Below are 13,674 nucleotides of genomic sequence, written 5' to 3' on the forward strand. Positions count from 1 at the left end.
AGTGCATTGTTAAATGCATACATACAATACCATAATTTAAAATAAATTGATTTTTTAAATCTGGTTTTTAAAATAATTTGATAACTGTATTTCAGAATAACTGGTTCCCCCTCCTCAGACACTGCTGGTGGGAATGTAAATTGATACAGCCACTGTGGAAAACAGTATGGAAGTTCCTTAAAAAACTTAAAATAAAGCTACCATATGATCAATCAATTCCACTCCTGGGTATATATTTAGAAAAAATGGAAACACTAATTCAAAATAACTGGTTCCCTTATAATCCCACGTCTTTGGTCTCATTCACGTAAACACATTCTGGAAAGAAAGGGGTTCATGCCCTAAAATAGTTAAGGATCCCCTAGAGCTGTCCTCCCAGTAAGAGCCAGTGGCCGCATGCAGCTCCTGAGCACGTGGACTATCGTGGCTGGTCCAAACTAAGACGCACTGTAAAATACACAACACATTTCAAATATTTAGTGCAAAAAAAATTCCACTAATTTATATTTATTGCATGTTGAAATGGTAATATTGGGGGTATATTGGGTTAAATAAACTATATTAAATTGAATCTAACCTGTTTATTTTTAGTTATTATAAATGTAGGTACTAGAAAATTTTAAATTGCATATGTGGACATCACTGGCCTAGTGTCAGACCTGAGCTCCAGTCCTGGGTTGACCACATAACCAGCAATTATCTTCATTGTTGTTATTATCATTATTCCACCATGTCCTAGCTGTCAGATCCCCGTCAATTGCCATTTCCTCATCTCTAAGGGTAGATAGAGAGTGGAGGAAGAGTACTGCTATGTTCATTCCAGATTGAGCCTTCTTCCTAATACATTTCTTACTCTCAGAAATGCCCTGCCACCGTATCTTACCCAGAAGTCCAGCAGAAGCCCCACAGCCATATCCCTTTTCCTTATTCTTCTGCTACTTGTTGTCTTAATGAACAAAAAAATTTAATTATATACATGAGAGGGATATACAAAGGTGAGGGTATAAGAATTCATAGACAAAGTGAACTTTTTTAAATTTAAAGAATAAGAGAAAAAGAGAAATTCCAAGGGATATTCCCCTGGAGAAGTAAAGAAGATGGAAATAAGTTTTGAGGTCGGGTGGAGTCCTGGGCAGACTACAGATGCCACTCACTCGTCCTGTATTTATCCAGAGAGACTCAAGTGGCATTTGGGTAAGACCCAAGCAAACCACCAGCAGATTCCTGGAGTTTGGAAATGGCCGCTCGAATAGCGGGACGACCCTGGTGTGTTTCCTAAACTAAAAGCCCAGCAGGCTACGCTCAATAGCTGGGACGGTGACGGTGTGTTTCTTTAAGAGGAAAGGGCTGAGGAGGGACATCCCACCCTTTTGTTTGTCTGATCCTTAAACTGATGGAGCCCTGAGCATCTTAACACTAGTGCTCTGGGAATCCAAAGCCCTTTCATCTACAGAATCTCCTCTGAGATCGTGAAATAACTTTCTGTAGACAGCAGATAGTAGCGTATCGCGTGCATCTTATGGATGAGAAGGGAATAGCTCAAGCACAGAAGTGGATCACTGTGGCCAGTACCTGGTGGGAGAGGGGCTGACTGTGAGCTTGGGTTTCTCCGTAGCTAATACCACGAGGGTCAGAAGCATGACCTTCCGCCTCTGTTTCCCTAGGCTTCGTAGAGTGACCTCACCCACCCCAACCGTCTGCAGAGAACGTTGTTCTCCCTTCTGGCTCCTAAGCATTTGGAACTGCTCTCCCCACCAGCCTGTTAAGTTGCTCCCTTCCATCATTCAGCCAGTTTCTAACAGCCACACCCTCCTACACAAAGCACTGCCTGTCTGGTCGAAGCAGGGTGGTGATTTCCCCACCCTTTCTGAAAACATGCCTTGCAAAAGATTTTCTCTGTCCTCCAAAATATACTTGCCCCTTCACAGTTACATTTTCCACTACATTTGAACTGTGCCTGTTGGAAGAAGCATACGATGTAGGTGTTTCTCTGATTCACTGTTGCTGGGCTCAGACCACAGTCTTCTAAAGTTAGGAATCAGAGGGTCTGAACCACACGACCCCAAGAACAGATGGTCACTTTGAAGATTCTGAAGGTTTAGTCAGTGATGCTCAGTGAGGCAGACACTTGTTTTTAAAGCATTATTTCTGAACAAAGGGATATTCAATATGGCTTTAATTCCTTGGCTCAACTATTCTTAATCTCAGTGGTGATGATCTGGCTTCAGCTATGGCTTATCCCTGGTTTACAGGATGCTTCCAGTTGTATAGTTCCTATACAATTGTATAGGTGTATAGTTCCTAGTTTTCCTCTAACCTGAATAAAGCGCTTTGACGTTGGCTCATTAATTTCGCAGTAGGCAACTCCATTATTTTCATATCAATTTATCTCTTTCTAATTTCAAATTATTTTTTGGTCCTGTGTCAACTTCTCCTACTAGCCAGGCAGTGTGTGCTTTATATTGGATATCTTCAATACTAGCTTTATCAAAACATAATTGAGAAGGTGAATCTGTTGCCTAAAAGTTCAAATAATAAATGCCAAAGACTTACATAAAATAATTGATTGCCCGGTGTTCTGCTTTCATCATGCCATGGTTCCTCCCAATAGTATGGAGAATCAAAGGCTGGCCTGCCCAAGAGATGAGGCAGATTGGTGATAAGAAGCGGCATCCCTCAGTAGAAAAGTAACTTGTCCAGGGTCATAGTATCCAGGTCAAAATTAGCACAATAATTTCCTGATTCCCAGTCCTTCAACTTCTGTTCATAGGTAACTATAAACATGTGATCATACCTAGAAGAAGGAAAAAACTTTTAGTGTTTGTAAAATTTAACTAGTAAGTATATAAAAAACTAACCAAAACTTCTAATTTTGTCCAGTTTCATTCATTGTCCAGTTGATCTGACCCTTATGACTTAAACTCTCATTTATTTTTATGCATGAAATTAGGACCATTAGTGGGAATATTAGCTCTAGCCCTAAAAAGTACTTAATTTTTATCACTAAATAATGGAAATAGCCTACCACATCTCAAAAATTTTAATGTAACTATGAAAATGCTCCTTTTGGGCTTGTTAAATTATCATTCCTATGGAGAAGAACCAGCATTTTCTTAGTTATCATTTAAATAGCAAATAGTGTTTGGGGAAGAGTGATGATTAAGAGAAATAGAATTGTTTTTTACTTTAAGTATTATCTGTGCATTTTTGGTAAATAATATGCAAAGCAAATGCCATTTTTTACTTCAGAAAGGACTTAATATTTTATAATCATATATTGTTAGCTATTGTAGCTAGTTATATTGGAGCTGTTTGTATCTCAGTGTAAATAATTTTTCAGGTTGCTGGTAGTATATGAAAATAGGGTAGGAAACTAGTACCTTTGTGATAAAGGTAAGTGGAGGAAACCTTTCCACATTTTCTCTTTACGTGCACGTCTGTCAGAACAGTATTAAATACTACGTGTGCCTTGCATTTACTCTGCAGAAATTGAGGTCAAATCTTTACACGTGCAAAATATATATGAACCACAGCATCTCCTGGGTTGAGCTCTAGGTTAATAATATCCAAACATGCAGGCCCTACCTTGAGCGGTTAATGGGAAGAATAAATTAGGTAAATATTGAGCTGATACTAAGCCAACCAGAACCTGCTAACTTTACCCTGGGCACCGGAAGTTAGAAGCACTAAAATATTAAATAATACTCTTTTCTTTTTGTATATGCACGTTTAGGTTTTTATCTTTGCGAACTTCAGCCTTCCCCTGGTAGCCAGCAGGGGTGGGTGGCTGGACCGGAAGGGCCCTCTGTGATGAGCAGGTTCCCTCTCTCCCCCTTTCCCTAATCTGGCCCTGGAGTGAAGGGGGCATTTTGCACTGGGTATTCTGGGTTCATTGCTAGCTGTAGATCTGCTACTTAACAGTTGTCCTCTTCCTGTGCGTTCATTTAATTCTTATAAAAGAACCTGTGAGATAAGCGCTATTTTTCAGACAAGGAAACCGAGACCACGGGGTGTTCAAGACTCTGGTCTCCTATATTGCTCCCCTTCTAATTAATATCCCTTGAATATTTGCTCTCAAAGTCTCCATTCATTTATCTGGAGCAGTGTCGAGGGAGAAGCCCAGTTTTCAGTTCGCCAGTTAGGAAGGTGCTGGGGTGGAGACCTGAGTTAAGGGACACTTTGGTCCCAATTCCTTGTCCTGGTGTCTCGGTGCCAGTTGTAGAAAGGCACCCCACAGGTGCCCAGCAGACCTACCCCTCTGTTCAGCTTTGTCTGTACAGGTCCTCTAGTTACAGCGCATTTACATCAAGGGCTCAGTAAACGTCCATCCTTCTACCTGACTCTGAACTTGTGAAACACCCTGGGTGACACGAGCTCACGAGGAAAGGAGGCCTTCCCTGTGAGAGCAGCAAGGGGACGAACTTCAGGCTTGTCCTCTCCTCCTGCTTCAATCTTTAAGGGCTTCCCATTGCCCTAGACCAACGTTCAGTTCCTTTGTCATGGCCAGGAGAGATGAGTGGGGAAGAAAACTGGGTTCTGCTGCTGTTTCTTAATGAAAACAATTTTGGGAGACATGATTTTCCTTGTTTATGTCTGAATCTGTGCAGCAACAAGCTGTGCTTTAATGAAGTTCTGTCACATTCAAAAAATTTAAATGTCTTTCAATTCATTTCAAAGAATTATTTGTACTGGATAGTAATGGAGTAAATGTTTTCCAAACTTGCGGAATCTATTTTTGTGAAGATTTGTATATGTGGGTTGGATTTTTTTAAGGGGATGATGATTGCATTCCGTGTTTACGAAATGAACGTTGTGTGGCATCACTTCCTATTTTTTTCTCTAATTTCTTAGCATAGGATAGATCAGCCCAAATTATGCATAGACCAGAATAGCAGCTTGTAATTTATGTCAATCATTTGTTCTTTAGGTTATCTCTAAAGGGCCTCTTATTCTACTGCTTAAAGAAAAACAAAACCCTTTCTCCACAATTGTCTCCATTGATCTCAGCTGCTGTCTTTCGAACTCAATCCAGGCGATGCTTAATTTGACTTGGGACTGTTCTTATTAAGAAACAATCTATACTAGTAGGGATATAATATATTTAGTGCTGTTTTGGAATTTGAAAGTCCAGATCAAAAATTGATACAGGAATTTTTCTTACCTTAAGCAATTTTCCTTTGTTTCCTCAGGATGCTGGTAAAACATTTCTCCTCTGCCTCACACATTCTGTGCATGAATGTACATGTCACTCTGTGACAATAATTACATGTGTGTAGCCACGTGCAGCCACGTCCTGCGGGGAGAGGGGGCGGATTCTAGTCCTGACCCAATCAACTCACTCAGATGCTTTAAAATCATTAGATAATGGCTCTCCACGTTGGCAAGCATCCAGATAGTTTGCCTCGCTTTGTTTTCACATTTGTTTTTAATACCACACATTTTGGTCTCCAAAAAAATTGTCCAAAATGCTAAGAAAGGGAACATTGAATATGAATTAGAGCACAAACTGATTGCACTTCTGTTGCACGTTTTTGTCACAGGCAACAGCCAGCACTAGGCACGCATGACAAGTCTGTTCATTCACTGACTCACTCAATGTATGTATTTTGCAGGAGGTCTTACCATGTGCTAGGAGGTGGAGGGGATACACAACAGAGTGACACACAGCTCTTCTGGGGGGACATGGGACAGATGGTTATAATAGGAATCCAGGTGGGATGTGGGTAAATGCCGTGGACTGTAAGATACAATCCGTGTGCCCTTTACCACCCTCATCTCACTGCCATTCAGCGACCTGGGACCTGGGTGACCACTTGGCCTCTGCCTTCCTGAAACACTCTTGTTTTCTTAGTTCCTGCTGCACCACCCAGGCTATCCCCAGCCCATTAGGTATCTTGGTCACAAATAGGCTCCCCTTCCTGTGGGTTGAGTATTGGGTAGATGCAGTCGCACACCAGCGTGGACACAGCCCATCACCACCCACTGACAGCTTGGAGAGTGGAGTTGGGACTAGATGTCCACCCTTAATCGCCCCACTCCCACCCCAGGTCAGGCGTCCCTTATACAGAACACAACCTGTGGGATGAATCAAATTAATGTGAAAAATCATGGCATTCTTCTCTGGGTTCCTTTTAGGTAGGGCTACAGCCCCCCAGGGGACAATTCCTCCTGCAGACTAAAGGCAGACGGGAAGGCGGTGTGTAGTCCTGGAAAGCCAGGCCTGCGGCACTCCTCTTAGTGATAACAAGGTTTTTAGCACCTCTTCCTGGACTTTCGCTAGAGAGGTTGGTAAGCATGATTCTGGCCTTACTTGTGGTTAAAGTAAATAAATAAAATTTAGCATAAATGACTCAGGCTCTAAAATTTGCTGGACCTTAATTTTACCAGCCATGTGACTTTGACCTTTGGCCTTATTTTATGTCTCTCTAAACCTCCATTTTCTCATCTGTAGAATGGGGCTATTCATAGTACTTCATAGGGTTGGGGTAAGAATGGGCACCTTTAAATATGGTAAAGTAGGGATTTTTCAGGACAATATTACTTTTCAACAAATGTAGATGGTGTCATTAATTGTTACCACTGTCTCAGGTCACTTTCCGACTCCCACCCACCCCTACCTTGATACCATTTCCTGAGGCCTCCCACTTTTTCTGTATTACTGCTACTTTTCTCTCAGCCTCCAACATCTCTGCCTAATTTCTTGCCTAAAGATTTGTGTTCTCCTAAGATTCTTAAGGAAGGGTCCCTCTTTTTTACAGCTATGAAAGCTGAAATAGTTTTAGTTCATCTTAAATGACAGCTGAAGTCTCATAACAAGCCAGGGACGAATTCAGATTTTATTTTGTATTTTAAATACCTCCGTCCAGGTGCCCATTCTGACTACATTTTTCATAAGCCTCCCCCACACACCTAGAGAGAGAGGAAACCAAAGGGTAAATATGTCTTATCCCAGCTTGCAGCAGGTGTCATGCTATTTGGTTTGCAGGGCTTTCAGCAAAACAAAAGGCCTTTTCTGTCCTTTTACAATATATGCTCTCTTTAAAGGTACTCGAATGAGGAAAAAAAAAAGCCTACACTGGACAAGATTTCGGCTTCTAACAGACAGAAACTGGGCTCTTAGTTGCTGATTCACTCTTCACAGGGAAAACTAAATGCCATTAAACACATTCTTTTCTAAATAGCATTTAAAATTTTATGAGAGCGTCCTTTTGAAATAACATATATGAGTGACATTCTCAGCAAATTAATATGTTTATAGTAGGATTGAAAACTTTTAAAAGCCAGTTAAGATCTCTTTCATAAAATCAACAGAGAAAAATCTGTCTGCTTGAGTAACAGTATATAATAGCATGTTTGGTTATTGAGCTGTTTTAAATGTCTCCACCTTGCAGTCCCTATAGTTACGTAACATTGGTGTTCAAAGGTGATAGAGCTTAAATGGTACAAAAATGTATTTAACCTAAATTTAAAAGTTCTAGAGTCCCTAAGGGTTCATAATAAATATCAAGATAGCTAAAATTTAATTAAGCATTTACTGTATGCAAGACAGTATGCTGAACCCTTTCATTCATAATGTCATTTAATCTTTCCAACAACTCAATGAGGTCAGTACCACTGTGGATCCCCATTTTGCAGATGAGCAAACTAAGGCTTAACAAGGTTAATAGCTTACCCTAGGTCTCAAAGCTAGGAAATTCTGATGAGTTTTGAGAGGCTTTGTGCTCATGAACTCCAAGGCACCCTGCAGCCTCCCTGTTCATTCATTGCCAACCACAGTGAGGGAGGCACCAGAAAGGTGGGCGTGGATATTTTGGTTTTCAGATGTAACAGCCATTTTGGTAAATCCTTTGGGTCCTGTTTCACCTGGAATCCATATATTCAAAGTACAGGTGATAGAACTCAATTAGCTCATGAAACAGAAGTCAATCTCAGGAGACTTCATGAGGAGAAAGTGCTGTGAGTGGAGTTGGAAATCTTGGTGGTGGAGTGCTTACGTTTTGTATAAGGAATTTGAAAAGCTCACTGTATTGATAGTGTCTTAGGGCATTTCAGGACAGTCCTAAAAGTTCTCTTTAGTGTTGAATTTTTAAAAATTCTTAGTCTTAGAAAAAGTGTACTCTTTCCCTACTATTTCTCAAATGAACTGTTAGTCTGGAAAGTCCTATTTGTGTGTTGATTTTGAGTGGGGGAGGGGTGCTCACTTTTTTGGTGAAATAATTATTAATATAGTTTATTAACGCCTTTGGAAAATGTTAGTCGTAAGTGTACTGGGGAGGGGGAAGGATGCACGGTTGATGAGATGCTTAGTCAAATCCCACCTACTCCAACGTAGCCTGTCAAGATTAAAGTTCTCTTGTTTAATCGCCTAGTCCAGCTAAATAATAACGTGAAACAAAGCTAACGAATCAGGACGCCTGATACCAAGATTTCATGGAGTAAAAAGCCATTGTGCAGCAAGGAATATAACGCTTTGCTTCTTATCTTTTGATAACAAATAAAAATAAGCTTTCCTGGGCTCGGTGGCTCCTAGAAAAGACAGGCTTGAAGATCCATTGTGGAGCCTGGCATTCGGTAAACAAGCCTAAGCAGTTCGTACCGTCCCCTTCGGACGCACACGTTGGGGCGGGGGAGCGGGTGCCCCTCAAAATGACAGCATTTCTGGGAGGGCGCAGCACGAAGTGCAGCTTCCACTGTGCCCGTGAAAGGAGGGGAGGAAAAAGCCCAGGCCGATATCCTGTTATCAAGCTTTCCTGCGGCAGCGGGGCGAACGGAGGGGGCTTTTCAGAAAACGTCGCTGCAAACCAGATCCAGGGGTGCCACTTGGCTTCCTGCGGCGACGCGGTCGTGTGGATTTCGGGGGGCAGACGCCGGGGGAGCCGCAGCGATGCAGCCGCGGGCGGCTCACCGGCGGCCGTGCTGAAGCCGGGAGGTCCCTCCCGCAGCTGAGTCGGGGCTGAGGAGTGGCTCAGGTTGAGCCCGGGGGGCGGAGGCTGCCCTCCCAGCCCATCCCTCAGCCCTGCGGCGGCCCGGAGGAGCCCTGGGGGCCGGAGCCTGTCTGCGCCGCGTCCGGCAGGCCGGCCGAGAGACCCTCCCTCCCGGGGCAGTTGGGGACTTCCTCGGTCCCGTACCTGCCGGGCCGAACCTGTGGGCGGCGGGCAGCGGGCGTGGCTGGTTATAGCAGCTCAGAAATGAAAGCAGTGGCCGCCGCCGCCTCTCAGGGCTCGGGATCAGCCCCCAGCAAATAAGGAGCCAGTTCTGGACCCGAAGGAGGAGGAGCGGCCGAGCATCTCTCTCTCCGGCGCCTCCGTGTCCTTTAAATGAGGACTTGCTGCCGGCGCCAGAGGTAGATCTGCAGAGCCGCCCTCCCGGCTGCTGACCCCGCTTACATCACTAACCTGTGACAAGCGCATCTCCACGCCCGGTACCTGCTCCCCCGGCGGCTCCCGGTCCAGTCCGAGGAGCAGCCTCTTTGTATGCCGCCGACATGGCCAGCCAGCAGGACTCCGGCTTCTTTGAGATCAGTATCAAATATTTACTGAAATCCTGGAGTAATAGTGAGTAATAGAAAATAACCGTTTGTTTGTTTTTGTTTGCTGGGTGTTGCCTAAGGTCCGAGAAATGAAATCTCAACTGGACGCATAGGCTTGTGAGCCGAGGAAGTTTTTTTTTGGTTTTTTTTGCTTCCATCTGCTATGAAAATCAAAATGTCAGAGACTGAACTAGCTTTCCTGAAGTGCAAAGGCTGCGGTGGAATTACAGTAGCTTTGGTTTGATTAAATTTTCAAGTGAGATGGCCCTTCAGACCCTGGCCAGCGCAGGATGGGGCATTCCAGGCTGCATCTGCCTTGGTGTTTGTTTAATGTGTTCAGGTTTTATCGAAATATTTTGTGAAGTGTGGTTTAATCAAAGGGGTGTGGCAGGGTTTCAGAGTACTTCATAATTGTTTTATTAGGGTATTGTCTAAAGAAAAAAAAGTACTTAATAGTCCAAAGCCTGACTCATCTTTTTTTTTTGACTATAGAGGCATTTGCAGGTTTATTTGATCTCTCCCTGTCCATGTGGGTGATGTTCAGAATGCTGTTACAGTATTTGACTTTTTGAAAAATCCTGACGTTTGTTATAGTGCCAATAAGGTGCTTTTCTGAAACATAAACAAGTGAGGTGCTGACCATAAAATCATTTATTAGGATATCAGAATGTTATGGCTTCTGAAGTTCCATTTCTGACCTACTTAAAGGTTTTTGCAGTCAGATATTTCCAAAAGACAACCTCTAAGGCATCATGGATCCGGAATCAAATTAAAATGAGGCCTTCAGGTGATCAGTGATGCCTTGTATTTTCTGAACAGTTTAAAAACAAAGTCTTCTTTATTTCACCAACCAGCCTTTGTACTTGTTTTGGATAAAAGACCGGCTGGTGTTACAGATCCCTAATTGTTTAAAATTTTTAAAAATTTTCCAAGAAAAAAATTTATGTTGTATTCCGTGCATACTAATTAACCTACCTGTGCTCAAAGAGCTGGAGATTAATTATCTCCTACACAAATGACCTGTGGCCAAGATTGTTCTTATGTAAACAAAAGCCGGGAGGAGAACCTGTGCCATAATTGCTTTGAGAAAAGAGCCAGAGTACCTTCAGCCTGAAGGTACTCAGGGATATTCATCTCTACATGATATCCATAGAAACCTTCTTTTCCAGATCATTTTGCACCACTGTATACACTATGGGGCTTGTCTGAAGCTGTTTTTCTACAAGTGGGAAGCCATTTGGGAGTAATCCTGTCACCCTAACACAGCATTCCTTTGTTATAGTCATAATTCATTTATCTTGGATTCATTACTTGTGTAATACTTCACACTCAAAGGGTGAATTTTCTTTGTCTTTTTATCCTTTGATTAATGAAAAGAATTTGACATACAAGGTTCTTTATGGAACAGTTTTCCAATATCTGGAGAGACTTACTGTTTGACATCAGTGTGTGGTTTTGAATCATTATTTTGAGTACTTTAAGGCCAGATTATTTTCTTCCATCAATTTCTGTCATTGCCTCATTAGATAGAAAATTACGTTGTGACAAATCCTGAGGCCAATGGGATTTCTTTTAAAATCTTTCTCCCCTTTTGTCTATTTTCAAATTACTCTAGACAAAGTCTATATTCTCTCCACCCTTCCTAAACTCTCCATCCCCCTCCCCGCCCCCCTTCACATCAGGAGATGGTTCAAAATGACTGTTCATTTCTACTTTGAGAGTGTCTGGGACACAATTTTGAATTCTTTCAATTCATTCAGCAAATATTTATTCCACACCTACTACATGCCAGGCTGTGGAGCTACAAAGGTGACTAAGACACAGCACCTGCCCTCTATCTTAATTTCTTTATCGCAGAAGAGTGAACTTGGTGATTCTCTAACATGCCTTTGGGGGTCAGAATGTTTTTCAGTCCTTTCTTAAAAGAGGAACAGGAAATACACCTTATGCTTAGGCTTCCTTAAGCTTGTTGCAACACTAGCATAGCTCTCAGTTTTACATATTTTCAGTGGCAAAAAAGAGAAAGGAATTTGTCTGTGTGGAAGACAAAGTATAAAACAGAAGCCTTCGGATGCTCAGCCTACTCAGGGCACCGGGGCTGAGAGGATGCACTGTGGGGTCGGCAGCTCGTGGGCCCAGCATCACAAGTTTGAGAGGTGAGGAAGCCCCACTCTGCCACATACCCGAATGGAGAATCAGGCCTCTAATTATGTAGCGGTGCTTATCGATAAAAGTACAACAATTAGAAAGCAATAAAACAAACTCTATAACCATGGCTGACTGCTTTGCAAGGTGGTAGTAAGAGGAAAGATGATTCTGTGAGTATTTCCAGGTTAAGATTTCCATCTTTTTTTTTAAATGGCACATTGTAATTATGTATATATTTGTCTCCTCTGAACAATTAACAAGTCAATTATATCAGTCATTGCCTGGTGAGATATATTAGCTTTTCGCTCACTGTTCTTTTTTTTTTTTTTTTTTTTTTTGCGGTACGCGGGCCTCTCACTGCTGTGGCCTCTCCCGTTGCGGAGCACAGGCTCCGGACACGCAGGCCCAGCAGCCATGGCTCACGGGCCCAGCCGCTCCGCGGCATGTGGGATCTTCCCGGACCGGGGCACGCACCCGTATCCCCTGCATAGGCAGGCGGACTCTCAACCACTGCGCCACCAGGGAAGCCCTCACTGTTCATTTTGACACTCCCTTCTTCCCTGGCCTGCCCTGTCAAGGCTGCCCTTTCATTTTAATGGAGTTGGAAATTCATATGGTCTTGATGTCTGGAAATAAAATGTCCTTTGTTGACTTCACTGCTTTCCTTATCTGCTTGGACACTGGTCCTGTTGCTTCTTCCCCACTCTTACCCAGGCCTTCCCCAGCTGGTCAGTGATTCTCACAGCTGCACCGTCTTGATGTTCATGGCTGTGGCCACCATGGGCCCTCTTCAGTTTAACCTGGAATGTTGCAGAGGTCTCCTCATGGTTCACCTGACATAGAGCAGCCTGGAGAGGCTTCTGCCAGCTTTTCAAAGACTATATCACAGCCTCCTCTGCCCCCGAGTGTCAGAGACCACCATACAGGACCCTCTTTGAATTCCTTGTTCGTATTCTCTCATGTTGTTTATCTGTTCCAGCCATAGTTAATCTGCTCCCCTCTCTGCATTTCACTAACTTGCTCTCCAGTCCATGCCCGTACATGTGTCAGCCCCCTAACCTGGCACGCCCTCACCTAGAACACACAAGCTGCAGAGCCAAACAGGCCTGGTTCAGATCTCTGATTCCTGCATTTGTGAGGCCTTGGAAAATCAATTAACTACCCTCTGCCTCAATTTTCTCATATGTAAAATGGAGGCAACAATAATGGATACCTCACAGGAGTAAATGAGGCATTAAGATGTCAAGTACTTAGCACAATATCTGGCGCATTGTGAATCTCAATAAATTTTAAAATAATATTAATGTATTCCACTGCTTCCCTTTATTCTAAGCCCACTTAAAACCAAACCTAGACCATTTTTCACCTTAGCATTGACAGCCTCTCTGGAGTATTCCCTGAATAGTCAACATTCACTACAGCCCCTGCTTTGGGCCACTCTTTTTTCTAAATTTACTTTTTATCTTTACCCCTTTTTCCACCTCAGCTTCTAGTGGACTGTGCCTACCTTCCCTAAGTACATACCTTCCAGCAGCGTGGGAGATGGCCTGGGAGTATTCTCGGTGGCAGAAAGTCACCTTGACCTTTCAGGTTTACTACAGAAAATGTTTAGAGCAGATAGTTCCAAGCTATTTCATGGGAGAGGAGGGCTTGCTTTGTATTGATGCACAGAGCTGCTGGGTAGGCTCTCCTGCCGATCGGAAACTCCTAACCGGCATTCCTTGGGTTTCTATCCACCCCGTAATAGCCAGTGAACATGGGGCCCGGTGGATGAAGGGGCATTCAGGGTCCATTCAACATCTCCATCTTTCCAGGGCAGGACAGTTTGTATCTTTCCTACAATGCTGACAAACCTTGCTACCCCATAGAGAGAAATCTTTGAATGCCTGTTAACGCTTCCAGGGAATGAGAGTTCCATTGACAAACTGCTCTGGGGAACTGAACAAGCCCCTGGCCTTGTTTTGGAAGGGACTGCTGTACATTATAAAATGACTCAT

The 13,674-nt window shown here is 43.1% G+C and overlaps 1 protein-coding gene across 4 annotated transcripts in view; it reads left to right on the forward strand.

The window, feature by feature from the left end:
* FRY (FRY microtubule binding protein) overlaps window positions 1-13,674 on the forward strand; it is a 429,644-nt gene that overhangs the window by 165,023 nt on the left and 250,947 nt on the right. Inside the window, exon 1 of one of the 4 annotated variants that reach the window (XM_030882555.3) lies at window positions 9,269-9,554. The exons of 2 other annotated variants lie outside the window; for them this stretch is intronic. In XM_030882555.3, the coding sequence (XP_030738415.1) occupies window positions 9,485-9,554 (70 nt within the window). In that variant the 5' untranslated portion in view covers window positions 9,269-9,484. Of the gene's footprint in view, window positions 1-9,268; window positions 9,555-13,674 lie in introns of those variants that run through there. One more of the 4 variants, XM_060288250.2, reaches the window with a different exon arrangement.

The sequence above is a fragment of the Globicephala melas genome, chromosome 18 (assembly GCF_963455315.2).
Source record: "Globicephala melas chromosome 18, mGloMel1.2, whole genome shotgun sequence".
Taxonomy (NCBI): domain Eukaryota; kingdom Metazoa; phylum Chordata; class Mammalia; order Artiodactyla; family Delphinidae; genus Globicephala; species Globicephala melas.